Source organism: Canis lupus, chromosome 6 (genome assembly GCF_048164855.1).
Source record: "Canis lupus baileyi chromosome 6, mCanLup2.hap1, whole genome shotgun sequence".
Taxonomy (NCBI): Eukaryota; Metazoa; Chordata; class Mammalia; order Carnivora; family Canidae; genus Canis; species Canis lupus.
In genome coordinates, this window is record NC_132843.1 from 67,020,931 (window position 1) to 67,038,030 (window position 17,100).

The following is a 17,100-nucleotide window of genomic DNA, read 5'->3' on the forward strand; positions in this document are numbered from 1 at the left end:
TTCCTGCTGGTGTCACAAACCCTGTGTGGGTGCCCCGGTGGGTAAGCCTCCCTCCCCCAGCCCTCGGGTGATCTACCCCAGGCTGCACCAGGCACCAGCCTCTCCTGCTGCCCACACCTGCAGTAACGTCTGTGTCTTCCCTACCCTGTGGCCGCTGGAGCCGGGCCTTATCACCTCCCTGAGCTCCTGTCGCAGTGCCTGGCTCCAGGTTAACACACTAGGTTCTAAGTGGGAACGTTCTGATGGTTTTGTGGGTGACACAGTGCTAACCTGATTAGCAGCTCCCCAGGCAGAGCAGATTGGGATGGTCAGACAGGTGTCCGGAGGAATGAACGTCCCCCGACCCACACAAGTCATGACCCCCGGCACCACTTCACTCAACAAGCCCAGGGCTACTTCGCACACAGGCCAGAGTGTCTACTCCCCTCTGTCAAGCTTTTCTCGGGGGTGTGGAAGGGGTGGCAGCAGTAGGAGGAGCGGGCCCTGAGTCAGAGAGACCAGGTCTGAATGCCCTGTCATTGTCGCCCCACTTGGTTCTCCATCTGTGTGAAGATGAGACACAGAGCATACCTGGTGGGTCTATTTTTAAGAACTGAACAAGATGTGTGGGAGCCCGACCCTGCCCCTGGGGAGGTAATAGAAGCAGATGCTCAGTATTCCTTAGAGACCTTTCCCAGGCCCCGGCTGGAGCCCTTCTTCCCTTTCTTCCCAGCTGGAGCTGGAAAAGCATGTTGTCCATGATCACCACGCAGAGAAAACAGAGGCGCCCTTACCCCTAGAAGCGTTAGTTCTACAGGAAGCTTTGCCAAAGTTTCATGACCTCAAGGCCAGGACCTGGGGTACAGGAGCCGCCAGTGTTTCCCCATGAGTGTCGTTTCTGACATGGGGCCATTCCCAAGTTTGGGAGGCCCAGGTTGCTCTCTGAGATGTCCCAGCACCCTCTTTCCCCCTGCAGGCCCAAACACTTGTTCCTCCTCTTCCGCAACCCCTACCCCCTCCGCGCCCCGCACCACCTTCCCCTCAGGCCACACAGGCCAATCATTTTAGCGAAGGCTGTATGTTTACCAAGTTCTAGAACAGCCCTGAAGCTGCCCTCTGCACCCCCAACCCCATCACCTATGCATAGCCCCTAGCTCCAACCTGTCTTCTGTTCAGAAATGCATCTTGCCCAAGGCTCCTCTCCCAGCCAAAGGACTCTGGAGGCTTCTGCATCTACCCTGGCTGTCACCCCAACCCCAGGGTGACCGCCCCAGCCTTTTTTCTGCCAGCCCAAGACAGCTAACTGCTGTCCTTGTGTCCTCCCTCCCTGTTCCCTCACCCCAGCCCCCTGCTCTTGGCCATTCAAGATCAAGTGAGCATCCAGCCCAGAATTCAACGAGCAAGAAAAGCTTCATCTTTGCTTTTTAATAATTTAAGACTGACATACAGCCATTCATTCCCAGAGAGTCCCAACCCCTAGCGCAGGGAACCACCCAGGTGGGACAGCCCATCCCCCTGCCTGTACCCTGTCATTGCTCTCCCTGTTGGCCACCCTCCGCAGCTGCCACCAGGGACTCTGGGCGGAGAGCTTGTGGCTGGGGACAGCCTGGCACCCGCTGCAGCCTGTGCGCACACTGCACGGGAGAAGGAAGACGGGCCCTCACCGCCAGCGCCAGCCTCCCCTGGGCAGTCCCACTGGTCCCAGCTGCACTTCCCTGAAATTGGTCTTGGTTTCAGTGTTTTCTCCCTTCAACCTTATATATCACAAAAATTTCCCGGAGTCTTAATATCCTGGCTACCAGATGACGTCTCCCAGATGATCTCCCACCAGGGCACATATGCCAGTTTCCAGAAGGAGAGCAAAGGTGTCGAATGGGACATGGAAGAAATTAGATTTAAAGGCAGGCTCAAGGCCAATATGGCCAAGCACCTTCTTTGGTTCTGGAGTGTGGAGGCTCTGATAGAGAGTGGGGTGAGGAGTCAAGCAGGGGCTAACCCAGGTACCCCTGAAACTCTCTCCTCCCCCTGCCCACAAAGGTACAAAAAGATGTTGACACCGCTTCTGGCACAGAAGGAGATCCCTGTTTTCTTTCCTCAGTTCGGCATAAATTAACATCCTTGAACAAAACACAGCGACAGGCTCCTGCCCTCACCGAGGCCCTGCCGCAGCCTAAGGGGTTACGCGCCACTGTGACCTCTCTGGGTCCAAGATGCAGCTTTGTGCAGTGCGTTTCCAGCCGGCCCTCCTGGGGCAGTTCAGGGCTTCTGAGAGGGTGGCAGTGAGGGCACAAGCACCTGTGTGTCACCGAGGGACAGGCCTCTGCCTCAGCACACGGATTGACAAACTCTCTGCGTGGGCCAGGAGCTCCCTAACGTGAGCCAAGCCCAGTCCTGCGACCTTGGCCCCATTGACCTCGAGGATCTCGTCCCCGACCCCCAGCAGCCCCGAGTACAGCTTGGCCGCGCTCGCATCAGCCATCTCCTGCACGTAGAACCCTGCAAAGGAAAACGGAACGAGTGAACACATGAAATCCAGAGTGCGGCCCTGTGGAATGCTGACCGGGTGGGCGCGGTGCAGGGGGTCGGGAGCAGGTGCTCATACGGGCACTGCTCCCATGTGCACAGGTGCACACACACACACACACACCCTCATTATTCTACCTCACAACCACAACCGGCTTTCGACACAGATACAGCGTGCCCGCCCTCATGGGATAATTTCATTTCTCTGTCTCCTCTTTTAAAAAGAGGCACAAATGGTGCTTTACTAAAATAATGCTTTATGCAAATAATGCTTTAAGCTGTTATCATTCGTGTACACCCCAGTGTGAATGAGGCCATCTTTTTCTGAGATGAGCTTTGGCTGTGGAATAGGAAGGAAACAGATGTTTGAAATGAAGAAAAAGACCTACTACACGCCTGCCACGGTGCTAGGTGGGATTCACAGATGTGGTCCAGCTGCTGCCTTCAAGTAGCTCGAGTGGTGGGAAGTAAGTTCAAGTAATGAACGTGGCTGAGGTCAAATCGAAGCTTGGTTTGCCCTGGCCTCCATCTTCCTCAGATGTGGTTCCTCACTGGGATTTGGAGGCATCTGGGCAAAAGCCCATGATGCATAAATTCTACACCCTATTTAAAGGCCATGGCGGCTCACTTGTCCCTTATTCCCACACATCTCCCCCGCACTGTCTGGCCAGCATGACCATCCCCTTGGGTCTCTCGGGTGCAGAGTGACCTGGGGAGAGCCTACTTCTCCCCCTCTCCCTGCGCCTGATTTGGGGAACCCACATCAGTGCAGCAGGCTCTGTGGGGCCTTGGGGCTGGCTAGCCTGCGTTCCTCGGGACTCTCCTGGCTTCACAGTACAGAAGACTCTTATGGAGGTGCCCCTCTCACCTCAACTTTCTCTGAGAACCAGACCCCCCTTCAGCTAAGAGAGTGAAGGCTCTTTCAGGGAAAGCTGGGCTCCACGCTGCCCCCCAGGCTGAGCCAACACAGGTGATCCGAAAGCTCAAGCCCAGGGTGTGGACTGTGTGCAGTGACACCAAGAATTGCATGGGCCCGCTCAGTGCCACCTTCAATGCTCTCATGGCTCCCCAGGCTCCCCAGCCCCGGCCGGGCTGGCCGCACACTGCTCTCTCCTTCTGCTTCCTAGAATCAGCTTCCTCAGAAAGGGCCTGAGATGTCCATAGAACACAAGGGGTGATAATTGGGGCAGGAAAAATGCAGACCACTTAGTCTGGTCTTTGAGCTGAAAAGATCATTTCCTGTGACTAGCATGAGGCAGTACATATGAAATGTTCAACAAATGTTGACTAGTGTATGATTAATGGTAAAAATATTTCTAGAACGTAAAAGGAAGAAGGAAGGAAGGAGAAGAAAGAAAAAGAAAGACAGAAGAAAGGAAAGAAAGAAAAGAAAGAAAGAAGGAAAGAAGAGAAAGAAAGAAAGAGAAGAGAAGAAGAGAAGAGAAGAGAAAAAGAAAAGAAAAGAGCAGGCCTGAGAGGGCCTCTCCTCTGGTGCCTCAGTCACTGGCCTGAAGGTATTTAACACACTTGGACTAGTGGGAAGTCCTCCCTCTGCTCCCCCAGCCCCGCAGGACCTTCGTTCAGCCCAGCTCCCGGCAAACCTTCCAGAGCAAACCTCTGAAATGTGGGTTTGAAAGCACTAAAATCTCCTTCCAGGCACCTGAAGGTTGGTAGCTCTGAGTCCAGCAAAACCAACCCCCTGACACATTCCCCCTCCTGGGTGTGACTTGTAGAACTCTCTCTCTCTCTCTCTCTCTCTCTCTCTCTCTCTCTCGGGGCCTGCCTGTTGGCCAAGCCGAGTGTTTGCCGCCAGGCTGCTCCCTCCTGGCCCAGTGGGCCTTGGGCCCAGCCCCTGCCCGGTGTCGGCCCCCCCAGTCCAGGTGCCCTCCCAGTTGCCGGCCCATCCACGTGTCAGACGCGTGGAGAGAGGGCAGGTAAGGAGGGCAGGGGACGTGCCTACAGAAAGGGCTGCTGTACAGCAGGACGTGCATGTGGGGAGCGACGGGAAACCCCAAACGCATGTAGCCAGAGCTGGACCAGACAGTGACGTCGTGCCAGCCGTTCTGGGGAGACCCGGGGTAGGCTGCACAAGGGAGAGTCATGACAAAAGTATGACGGAGAGACGGCTGTTGTAGGTATTTATTCTGCTGGAAATGGCCTCTGTTAAGCACGTATGCTCTGTGTGGTAGTCACAAGCAGAAGGCGAAGCCTGTTCTCATGCTTGTCTAGAATCAGATGTGACCGCCAGCCAGGGAACACCAGCGTCCTGACGCTTTAGCGAGGAGTGCGGCCCAGCCCCAGCTCACGGCCCCTCTGAGGCCCAGCAGAGGCGGCCCTTGGCTGTCGGAGGACGGTCTGCGGCCAGGAGGCACCAGCGCCAGTCATGCTCCGCGTACCTGGGGGTGGCCGCGTGATACCCAACGGCCAAGTGCAGCAGCAGGAGCAGGGCGCCACCTGGGCAGGACAGGGAAGAGCTCGTACCTCAGGTGAGGGGTGCCCTGGGCTGCGGGCCGGGCCAGAGCCCAAGGAGCCCTTGGTCATTAGAGACGTCAGCTCCGGGACCGTCTGCCAGGGGGCCTGGCGGGACTGCGGGGAGGATGAAGGGCGCAGCACAAGGCCCGGGGTGTGTGACCTCACGTGGACAGACGGTGCAGATCGCGGTGCGGTCCCTGCCGGGTCCTGCTCCCCAGATACAAATTCTCTTTGCACCTCACCGAATGCTCTTATGACTCGTGCAGGCAGGTGGCTATGTATAGCTCACAGATGAGGGAACTGAGGCTCAGAGAGGGTAAGTGACCTGCTCGGGTCACACCAGCAGAGGCTCTGGAGTCCAAGGGCCGCGGCATCTAAGTCTCTGCCGCCCCCACCTGAGGGAAGGGGAAGCTAAAGGTAAAGGTGCAGGAGCTGACAGCCCGCCAGTGCTTTCTGACCGTCAGGCTAGATCCACACATGCCGTCTCCCGTGAGACAGACAGGTACCTCCTGAGGTCCACAGCGGGGAGACCCTCGTCCTCTTCCCCTCACGCTCACGTCAAATCCATCAGCAAACTGAGTCAAACCGCCCTCGAGTCAAGCTGAAGGCAACCACTTCTCACATCTCCGCTGCCTCCCCGGCCCGAGCCGCCACCGCCAAGTCATTCCACTGAAATAGCTTTAAAATGGGTCTCCCGGTCCACCCTCAGCCCACCAGCACCTGTCCGCAGCCCGGTAGTCGGTCAGCGACACGGTTACGAGGGCAAACCGGAGCACGCCAGTCCCTGCTTCGCAGCCCTGGGGCTCCCGGCTCCCCGGGGGAGAGCCAAAGCCTCCGAGCTCGGCGCCTGTCCCCCCTCGCTGCTCCGTGCAGATCCGCACTGCCACCCCGACAGCCACGCTCGTTGCCACCCTCCGGCCTCGCGCGGGCCCTTCCCTCGGCCGGGACTGCTCTTTCTCCAGACACCAACCGGCCGCTCTGCTCCGAAAAGCCGCCCACCGGCACCCGCCCCGCCGGGCCCGCCCCGCTGTCTGGATTTGTGCCTTGGTCCATTCTGCTGTCTGGCCCAGATAACGGACAACATAGACAAATGCATACCTTTTCGTAGACACAGTCTATCTCCCTCACTGAAATGGGGACTCCTGAGGACAGGATTTTTTTTCTGTTCCGTTTACAGGGAACCCAATATACCCAGGATCTAAAACGCCTAGTAGGGGGCAGCCCTGGTGGCGCAGCGGTTTAGCGCCGCCTTCAGCCCAGGGCGTGATCCTGGACACCCGGGATCGAGTCCCACGTCGGGCCCCCTGCATGGAGCCTGCTTCTCTCTCCGTGTGTCTCTCATGAATAAACAAATAAAACCTTTTTAAAAAATAAGTAAAAATAAAACACCTAGTAGGTGCTCAACACACACTTGTGGAAACGAGTGGTGGAACAGATGTAAGGACTCGCTGCGGCCTGCCAGTCCGGCAGCAGGCAGATTTTTTTCCAGGTTAGATGACTTTGACCTGGGAGATGAGAGCACAGGACTAAACCCTCCTCGGCAGGGCGCAGCCAGCGCGGGATCCCTGGGAACGTCACCGTCTGGAGCCAGCGCTGAGGGAGGGACCTGGACGCACCGACAGGCAGGCACATTCCACATGCCCAGACACGCTCAGCAGCTGGAGGAAGGGAGCCGTGAAACACACCAGCCACATCAAAGGGATCCTCGAGAACCACCAAGCACGATCTCCCCTGGGCGCGCCACAAAGAAGGTGGCCTTCGAGATTCCAATTCTAGGATGTCCCCAGTGGCAGAGGGGCCCTAGAGCGAGGTTTGCCATCCTACCCACCCCAGCAGCCCCACACCTGCCTCTTCCAAAAGAGCCCCCGAAGGGAGAATTCTAGTCCTTTTGCTAAGAGGCCGTCTGAGTCTGGAGCTCCACTTCTCAGCCACAGACTGGAAATGACCAGAGCCAAAAGCAGTTTGCTAAGGTCCCAGGGATATGCAGCCCGGAAAGGGGAGGCGGCATACCTGAGTCGCGGCGCCCGTTCCCGGAGGCCACACAGAAGCCAAAAGTGCCCTCCGGGGAGCGCTGTAGCTGCAGCTGGGTTGTGCCATCTGGGAACACCTCCACCACGCGGCCCACCGTGCGCACCTGGCTGGGGGCGCTCACGTCCTCCACACTGAGGGCACGCCCGGATGAGGCCTTGGCTGGTCTGCCAGGGGACAGGAGACGGAATGAGTGCAGAGGGCTGGGCACGCGGGCCCGACTACTCCCTGCCTTAAGGATGACGGATGCCTCTTGCCTGGCCTCAACCAGCAAAAACAATGTGCTAAGAGGAAGACTGGAGGGATGTCACAGCTGTCTGAGGCTCCGCAAAGCCTGCTGCAGAACCAGAAGCCCCCACTACCCCCCTGCCTGTAAACACAATTCTAAATCTTTGTGGGTGCAGAGACCTCTCTGAAAAATCTAACAAAAGATATAATGTTATATAAAATTTCCAGGAGGGTCTCATCAGAGGGTGGGAGTTCTCTAGGCAGGGTCACAGGCCAAGTGTCTCTTTGGGGGCCCTGTCTCTGGATCTCTAATCAGACCTTTGGCTTTGGCTGGCTAAGGAAGCTCTCTGAACATTGTGATTTTAGGATGTCATTAGACAGTAGAGGGATGGAGGCATCAAACCTTCCAACTCTGCCCATTCCACCAATCTTCTCAGAGCTCAGGTGCCCAGGACAAGACACTGAAGTGTGGGCCACCAGATTCCAGTGGCAGCTGAGGCAGGATGGAGTGAAGCTTACAGCCCCACCATCCACACTCTGAGTTTACCCCCGCATACCACTTGCCCACTCTCACCTGCCAGCTGCACTGTGCTCCCCCGGCTCCCCCACCATGTAGAGGCTGGACCGGTCCCCCTTTCCACTCAGCAGAGAATGGAGGTTCTGAAAGGAGGCAGCTTTCCGATGTTGATGAGAGGGTGACACCTGGTGGTAAAGGTCCAATATTGCAGGTGAGAAAAGTCACAGGTCCAGGGCTTGGCAGGGGCCTGACCCCAACCATGAGCCTGAGGGCTTTTTAAGAAAGTAAGGATACAAGCTTTTTTCACTACTTTAAAGTCCCCATCAGGAATCACATAATTTACTCAAGTAGATGGGTCTATACAGGGGATCTGAAGGTTCAATTTTTTTTTTTGGCTGAGATAACTTAGTGCTAGAAGAGTAGTACTGGAATACTTTCACTGATGAAGAAAATCACGGGACACCTGGGTGGCTCAGCAGTTTAGCGCCACCTTTGGCCCAGGGTGTGATCCTGGAGACCTAGGATCGAGTCCCATGTTGGGCTCCCTGCATGGAACCTGCTTCTCTCTCTCTCTGCCTCTCTCTGTGTCTCTCATGAGTAAATAAATAAAATCTTAAAAAAAAGAAAAGAAAATCTCATTTTCTCATTAAGAAAAAAGTGAAAGCAAATTAATTACAAAGTAATAGATACGACTCCAGAGCTAAAATCCTAAATATTTTGTGATTCTTAGTATCCCTTTTATGATTGTTGACATTAAAAAAATTTTTATCTAAGGACTTGCAGGAAAAATGGTGGAGTACAAAGACCCTAAGCTCACTTTGTCCCATGGATACAATTAGATAACACACACATCATGAAAAACCCCATAAACAACCCAAAGACTGGCAGAACAGACTCTCCACAGCTAAATGTGGAAGAGTCCACATTGAAGATGGTAGGACAGGATGGAGATTCACTCAGGAGCTAAATGAACCTTCGGGACCATCCAAGGGAGGAAGGAAGGGACGCTTGGTGTAGAGAGAGGGGAGGACCAGACCCCTTACACCAGGCATACCAGGCATGAGGAACCTGCACAGGGAAGATGAATGCTCATAACATTTGGCTTTGAAAACCAGAGAGGCCTAATTTCAGGAGTTCTTAAAATCAGTGGAGCTTAACAGTGGAGCTTTAAAAATCACTGGGCTTGGCTCTGGGAGACCTGGGTAGATGTTAGGAAACTGACTCCTACCCTTAAAGAGACAGCACAACAAACAGCCCCACTGAGATACAGTGTAGAGAAGCAGCAGTTTCAAAATGTTTACTAATCTCAGAGCCTGTGCTGGAAGGGCAGGGATCTTTGGGAGACTTCTCTAGGAACAAAAGAGCTGGCAGGTACCATTTCCCTTCCCTGCCCTGCAGCCTAGACACAGTAACAGCTGGGGGAACCAGCACAGCACCAACACTCTCCACCTAACTTGCTAACAGCACGGCCCACCCCCTTGTTCTCCTGTGAACATGCCCTCTCCAATACACCTTTGGCCAGAGTCCTTCCAGAGTGGTGCCACAAGTCCAGCAGGGTTCAAAGCAGCCCCAGCAGTGACTCCTGCCCTGGGGAGAGGGGGAAATAACTAACTCAGACACCAGTCTGAGACTGTGGCCCCAGCAGTGGGCCAGGAGCAGACATCTAGTTTGACTGTAAGCCCCACCAATAAAAAGCTTCTCAGAGGACAACACAGAGCAAGCATCCTGTAGTTCAGTACTACTGTATTTTTGGCAAATGCCATTCTGACTCAACTCAAGCCTAAGGCAGTCCAAGAGCAGCCCACTTACACCACAGGAACCAAACACTGCCCACAACAAGTAAAGAGAACCATTGCAGATGACTGGACTGAAGGCAAAAGAAGTTCAGCCACAACAGTAGGGTGCATGCCACACATATAAGAGACAGCTCTGATGTGCCAGGTTCTGGTGAACAGGGACACTGCACTGCAGGGCACTACAGGACCTCTTCTTCGTAAGGCCACTACTTTCAAGAGCAGAAGAAATAGCTGACTTTCCTAACACATAGAAACAGACACAAAGAGCTAGACAAAATGAGAAGACAAATACATCCCAAATGAAACAGTAGGACAAAATCACAGCAAGAGAGCTAAATGAAAGAGATAAGTAATATGCCTGCTAAAGAATTTAAAGTAATGGTAAGGGGCACTTGGGTGGCTTGGTCGGTTAACTGTCTGACTCTTGATTTTGGCTCAAGTCTTGATCTCTGGGTTGTGAGATTGAGTCCTGTATCAGTCCTGTATCACTGGGTGTAGAAACTGCTTGAGATTCTCTCTCTCCCTCTCCTTCTCCCTCTGCCCCTCCAGATCCTTCCTCTCTCTCCTTCTCTAATAATAATAATAATAATAATAATAATAATAATATTAAATTGAAAAAAGTAATGGTCATAAAGATATTCATTGAACTTGAGAAAAGAGTAAAGGACCTCAATGAGACTCTTACCAAAGAGACAGGAAACATAAAAAAGAAATAATCAGAGATAAAGAACTCAATAACTGAAATTAAAAATATACTAGGGGCAGCCTGGATGGCTCAGCAGTTTAGCGCCGCCTTCAGTCCAGGACCTGATCCTGGAGACCCGGGATCTAGTCCCACGTCGGGCTCCCTGTGTCGGGCTCCCTGCTTCTCCCTCTGCCTGTGTCTCTGCCTCTCTCTCTCTCTCTCTCTCTCTCTCTCCCTCTTTGTGTGTGTGTGCCTCTCATGAATAAATAAATAAAATCTTTTTAAAAAATAATAAAAATAAAAATATACTAGGTGAAATAAATAGTACACTAAAGAAAGCAGAACGGATCAGTGACTTGGAGGATAGAAAGCAATCAAGATAAACAGCAGAGAGAAAAATAATAGAAGAAGTGAAAATAGACTTAGGGAACTCAATGACACCATCAAGCAAAATAACATTCTCATTGTAGGGATCCCAGAAGGAAAGAGAGAGAAAAGGAAGTGGAAAACTTTCTGAATCTGGGGAAGAAAACAGAAATCCAGAGCCAGGAGGCAGAGAGTCCCCAACAAAATCAGCCTAAGGAAGTCCACACCAGGACACACAGTAACTAAAAAAGTAAAAAGTAGTGATAAAGAGATTTTAAAGCAGCAAAAGAAAACAGTTACATATAAGGGAAACCCCATAAGGCTATCAGGTGATTTTTCAGCAGAAACTTTACAGGCCAGAAAGAAGGGGCATGATATATTTAAAGCAGTGAAAGAGAAAAAAAACCTCTATCCAGCAAAGCTGTCATTCAGAATAGAAGGAGAGATAAAGAGTTTCCCAGACAAGTTAAAGAACTTCATAACCACTAAGCCTGCCCTACAAGAAATGTTGAAGGAACTTTTTGAGTGGAAAGGAAAGACCATAAGTAGGAGTAAGAAAAACAGGAAGCACAAAAGCAGTAAAATTAAGTATATCTATAAAGAAATCAGTCAAGGGATTCATAAAATAAAAAGATGTAAAGTGTGTCATCATATACTTAAAATATGGAATGGGGGATCCCTGGGTGGCGCAGCAGTTTGGCGCCTGCCTTTGGCCCAGGTGCGATCCTGGAGACCCGGGATCAAGTCCCACATCGGGCTCCCGGTGCATGGAGCCTGCTTCTCCCTCTGCCTATGTCTCTGCCTCTCTATCTCTCTCTCTCTGTGTGACTATCATAAATAAATTTTAAAAAATGTGGAATGGTGGGAGAGGAGTAAAGAGTGGGTTCAAAGTGAAGCAATCATCAACTTAATAAAGACCGCTATATATAGAAGATGTTATACACAAACCTAACAGTAACCACAAATCCAGAACCAGTAATTGATATGCAAAAAATAAAGAGAAAGAAATCCAAGTATATCACTAAAAGAAACCAGCAAACCTTGAGAGAAAAGAGCGAGAGAAGAAAGGAATAGAAAAGAACTACAAAAACAACCATAAAATAAAATAGCAATAAGTACATGTGTAGCAATAATTACTTTGAATGTAAATGGAGTAAATGCTTCAATCAAAAGACACAGGCTGATGGAATGGATTGAAAACCTAGAGCTGCTGCCTACAGGGAGACTCAATTCAGACCTAGAGACACATGCAGATTGAAAGTGAGAGGATGGAGAAATATTTATTTTATCAAAAAATAATGTGAAAAAATGTGCAAAAAAATGTGAAAAGAAAGCCAAGGTAGCAATACTTATATTGAACAAAATATACTTTAAAACAAAGATGGTACCAAGAGACAAATAAGGACAATACATAATCATTAAAGGGACAATCCAATAAGAAGATATAACAATCATAAATATCTATGTACCCAACATGGAAGCACCCAAATTCTCAAAGCAGTTGATAACAAACATAAAGGAAGAAATCAACAGAAATAATCAACAGTAATAACAGTAGGGGATTTTAACACCCCATTTACATCAGTGAACAGGTCATCCAAACAGAAAATCAACCAAGACACGGTGGTTTTGAATGACACTTTGGACCAGACGGATCTAACAGATGCATTCAGAACATTCCATCCTATAACAGCAGAATATAATCCTTTTCGAGTGCACATGAAACATTATCCAGAAGAGATCACGTACTAGACCACAAAACAAGTCCCAACAATTCAAAAAGACTGAAGTCATACCATGTATCTTTTCTGACTACAATGCTGTGAAACTAGAAATCAATTACAAGAAAAAATCTGGAAAGGACACAAATACATGGAGGTTAAATCAAAGAGGAGGGGTGCCTGGGTGGCTCAGTTAGTTAAATGGCTGACTCTTGATTTTGGCTCAGGTCATGATCTCATGGTCCTAGGATTGAGTCCCATGTCGGGCTCTCTACTCAGCATGGGCTCTGCTTGAGATTCTCTCTCTCCCTCTCCCTCTACCCCTCCCTACCACTCTCTCTCTCTCTCAAATAAATCTTTAAAAAAAATAAAGAAAGAAAGAAGGAAACAAAAAATACATGGAGACAAATGAAAATGAAAACATAGTGGTCCAAAATCTTTGGGATTACAACAAAAGCTGTTCAAAGAGGGAAGTTTATAGCAATACAAGCCTACCTCAAGAAGCAAGAGAAATCTCAAGCTAACCTTGCATCTAAAGGAGCTAGAAAAGAGAATAACAAACAAAACCCAAAACCAGTAGAAGGAAGGAAATAATAAATATTAGAGCAGAAATAAATGACTAAACAGAAACTAAAAAACCAGGCGCCTCGGTGGCTCAGTCAGTTAAGCATCTGCCTTCAGCTCAGATCATGTCCCAGGGTCCTGGGATCGAACCCAGGATCAGGCTTCCTGCTCAGCAGGGAGCCTGCTTCACCCTCCCTCTCTCTACTTGCCGCTCCCCCTACTTGTGCACACACTCTCTCTCTGTCAAATAAGTAAATAAAATCTTTTTAAAAAAGAAAAGAAGTAAGATACATGATCAAGAGGTTTAGAGCGGCCCTAAGCTTGTGTCAGAGTTCAGGAAGGCTTTCTGGGAGAAGTCATGCTTCACTCAGACCTGAAAGGCCAAAGGGTCTTCTGCACGGAGGAGAGAGAGGACAGCATTCCAGATGCAGGGTCAAATGTCAAAAAGCCACAGCCACCAGGGCACGGGGGAGCCACCAGTGTGGTCGGCTGTGGGAACAGGAGGGCAAAATGAAAACGAAACCAGGGCAGCACCTGCCCACACTCGGCGGCCGGGGGGTCTAAGGCATAGGAGACGGTCTAAAGGAGATAAACACCCCTCAGATGTGTCACATTCTGGGTGAGACGGATTCTTGTCTTATCTTCTTTTTTCACTTCTTGAGCAATTCTTTCTGCTGCGCAGTCCTCCCTGCACGTGCTCCCACCCCTTGTCGGCCAGCTTTCTTTCTCTCTTTGCCCGCTTGGCTTACGTTGCTGATGACCTCTCTGCCACACTCACGGCGTCATCATCTCCCTTGAAGGGTTTACAGGGATGGAAGGTCTGAAGGTGATACATCGCATGCCAGGGCTCAGACGCAGAGGGGCCAAACCTAACTTCCTGGGAAAAGTGGATTCTCGGAGCACAGCGCCACTTGAGGCTTTGCTCCCCAGCTTATGATCACTTGGCTTCTGTTTCTTTGCCTTCCGTCCATTCATCCAGCAAATATTTTTAAAAATATTTTCTTTCTTTTTTTAAAGATTTTATTTATTTATTCATGAGAGACACAGAAAGAGAGAGAGGCAGAGACACAGGCAGAGGGAGAAGCAGGCTCCATGCAGGGAGCCTGACATGGAACTAGATCCTGGGTCTCCAGGATCAGGCCCTGGGTTGAAGGCGGTGCTAAACCGCTGAGCCACCCGGGCTGCCCTCATCCAGCACGTACTAGGTACTGTTCCTGGTACAAGACAACCAATGGCATTTTCATTCGGCCCACATTCCCTTCCCTACTTCAGCCTGAAAAGTGAAAGCCTCTATTGCCCCAAACCACAGTCACCTGCTTTGTTCTGCCCAGGGGCAGAGCAGGGGGCGGGGAACAGAAGAACAAATAGAATACCTGGAAAAACCTGGAACAGAGCAGGCTTTTCAGAAACCTAGCTGAGAGTAAGCACACCGTAGCTGGCTTGCTGTTGGTTGATCAGCTGGCACCCGGGGAGAACTTGAGCTAGCTACCCTGCACTCCCTCCCTCGCTCACTCGTTCACTCTCTCTGTCTTAAATATGTATTATATAGTAGCCACTGTGCTCAGTACAGGTATCCCTCACTTTTTGACAGTTTGCTTTTATGAAAGACCTACATGAGTGCCTGTTTTCACGAACTGAAAGAAATTTGGAGGATTTTCATTTTTGTGGGGGGAAAAAAAGGTGAAAAGCAAAAATAGTATTCAGTGTTTGTTTTGGCATTCTAGAGCAGTGAGGGTGGTCCCATCGAGCCCCCGAGACCCCCAGGATGACACTCAGCATTTTAGCACTAAGCCACCCCAGCTTTTTTTTTTTTTAAGATTTTATTTATTTATTCATAGACACAGAGAGAGGGGCAGAGACACAGACAGAGGGAGAAGCAGGCTCCATGTAGGAAGCCCGATGTGGGACTCGATCCGGGTCTCCAGGATCACACCCCAGGCTGCAGGCGGCGCCAAACCACTGCGCCACCGGGGCTGCCCCAGCCACGCCAGCTTTAAATGGCACCTGTGAGCAACTGTGCTCTATCTCAATTTATTTGTGCATCCGTCAGCAAGAAGTGTCCTAGGGTATCAGAAAAGCCTGAGAGAGATTATATTTTGGGTGTGGGAGTGTTCAGAATTTTTCCATATTAATTAATGGTCACTGCTTCGTTGATTTATGCCATTGTGGCTTACAGAAGTTTTTGTAGGGACTCTAATTTTGGACAGCAGGTGAAACCTGTACTGGGAATATAAAGATCAGTGTTCCCGCAAAGAATTCACACTCCAGTGAGGGGAGACAGACAAAAATCAATTAAAATACTATGTGGCAAGTTCCCCAAAGGAGGGAAGCACAGGATAAGATGGGGAACACAGAGCAGAGGGCCAACTAGCTCAGCCCAAGAAAGGACTGGAATTGGCTTCTTGGAGGAGGCAATCCCTGAAGCACTGATGGATGAGCAGATGGTAGCAGGGAGAGAAGGTGGGAGAAACATCTCAGGTGAAGGTTCAAAGTCAGCATGTGGCCTGATTACAGAACAGCAAGGTCAAGGACAGCGGAGAGGGTGTTAGAAGGAGAGTGATGAGAGATGAAGGCAGATCCCAGAAGCCCTTTGGCCGTGTCAGGTGGTCTGAACTTTACCCTGCAGGCGATCAGGGGCCCAAGGCAGATGTTCTGTAAGGGGGTAGCATAACCAGATCTGCACATCAGGACCATTGTGGAAGGAGGCGGAGAAAGACATGGCAGGGATGCCAGTCAGGGGGCCGCTGTGTTAGTCTGCGTGTGAAGTTATCTGTGCTAGACTAAGAGAGGCACTGTGACCGTGGAGAAGGTTCCAGAATGACCAGACAGTAGACTGTAGGCCTTGGCAAAGGTGGCAGAGTCGAGGGGGAGAGAGAGGGAGGAGGAGGAGCTTAGGGCGAGCTCATGCTGGGGCAGCCGGCTGGCTGGAAGGACAGACCGTGGGGTGCTGCCTTGGTGCCCAGGGGGAGCCAGGTCTCATGGATCAACCGCAGGGAGCCCTGCAGCTTCCCTTTCTCCACCTGGGCGCCTTGGGCAGCATCCTCCTCACTTCACATCTCCTGTCACCTTCCATCCCAGTGGCGGCTACACCACCACTGGGGCCCTCACCCCTTGGCCCTCTGACTCACCAGGCGGAGGGACTGTAACGACGGCGCTTTCTTCACTCTGGGGGAGCAGGGGTGTGATGCCGGGCCAGGCGCAGGGGACTGCAGCTGCTCCACACTGTAGCTGCGGGCCTTGCCCAGCTTGGGCCTAGTGCCCTGGCCCAGGGCAGAGAAGAGCTTCTTCAGCCCCAGGGTGGAGGCCAGGCTGCTGCTGCTTTTCTTGCTCCTGTCAGAAGGGGCAGCGCTGGGAGGGCCAGGTCCGGCACTGACACCTGGTAATACTCTGAAATGCAAGGGTGGACATGAAGCGGGCAGGGGTCGGCTAGGGGACAGAGGCCAGAACAGAGTGCCCCTCAGGCTCCTGGGGGCCCCAGGAGAGCCAGCACCCATGGCTCGTGGAGGACATGACAGCTGGCTGCCGAGAGGCTGAGAGGACATCTGCAGGATGCTCTGCTCGGGCAGCTCCTAGGGAGGAGGGCAAAGGCAAGACCCTGGGCATCACACTCAACTATGGGCCCACCCACCCATTCGTTCCATTCATTCATGCAGTATTGCCTCAGAGCCTCTGTGCCTTCTAGAAACAACAGGGGGTATGTGGTAAACAAGACAGACCAAGTCCTTACTCTCAGCTAGTAAACGAAGGAGAAAAACCAACAGCACAGTGGCAGGTCTTTCTGAGAAGATGGTGTCTAGGCTGGGGGCTAAATGATAAGGAGGAGCCGTCCTGCCGAGGCCAGAAGTGAGAATCCCTGCGGGAGGCAGCATAGAAGACAGGAAGCTCCAGGACAAGAAGAGGTCCCATGGTTCCAGAGCACGATGAGGCCAGGCCACCAGCACCGGGAGGAGGGGAGCAAGAGGGGGAAGAGGTGCCAGAGGAGGTCAGGCAGGCGGGCCGGATTACACAGAGCACATAAGCCAAGGTAAGGGGCTCAGATTCTATTCCAGGTGAGAGAAAAAAACCCTGGGGGTTTTCAGCAAGAGAAATGACATAATTTAATGGCAGTTTAAAAAAGATATCTTTGACTGCTGTGCTGAGAAGGAAGCGTAGGAACGAGAGTGAAGGCAGAGAGCAGATGGGGGTGTTGGAGTTGTCCGAAGTCATGGAGCTCAGACCAGG

The 17,100-nt window shown here is 51.4% G+C and overlaps 1 protein-coding gene across 1 annotated transcript in view; it reads right to left on the reverse strand.

Moving 5' to 3' along the window:
• Positions 1-1,389: 1,389 nt before the first annotated feature.
• The window catches only part of KIAA1614 (KIAA1614 ortholog), a 41,914-nt gene continuing 26,203 nt past the window's right edge, over positions 1,390-17,100 (reverse strand). The window contains exons 7-10 of the mRNA XM_072831543.1: positions 16,008-16,266; positions 7,805-7,932; positions 6,985-7,169; positions 1,390-2,475 (exon numbers count right to left, since the gene is read on the reverse strand). Of these exons, the coding sequence (XP_072687644.1) occupies positions 2,282-2,475; positions 6,985-7,169; positions 7,805-7,932; positions 16,008-16,266 (766 nt within the window). The 3' untranslated portion in view covers positions 1,390-2,281. The remainder of the gene's footprint in view (positions 2,476-6,984; positions 7,170-7,804; positions 7,933-16,007; positions 16,267-17,100) is intronic.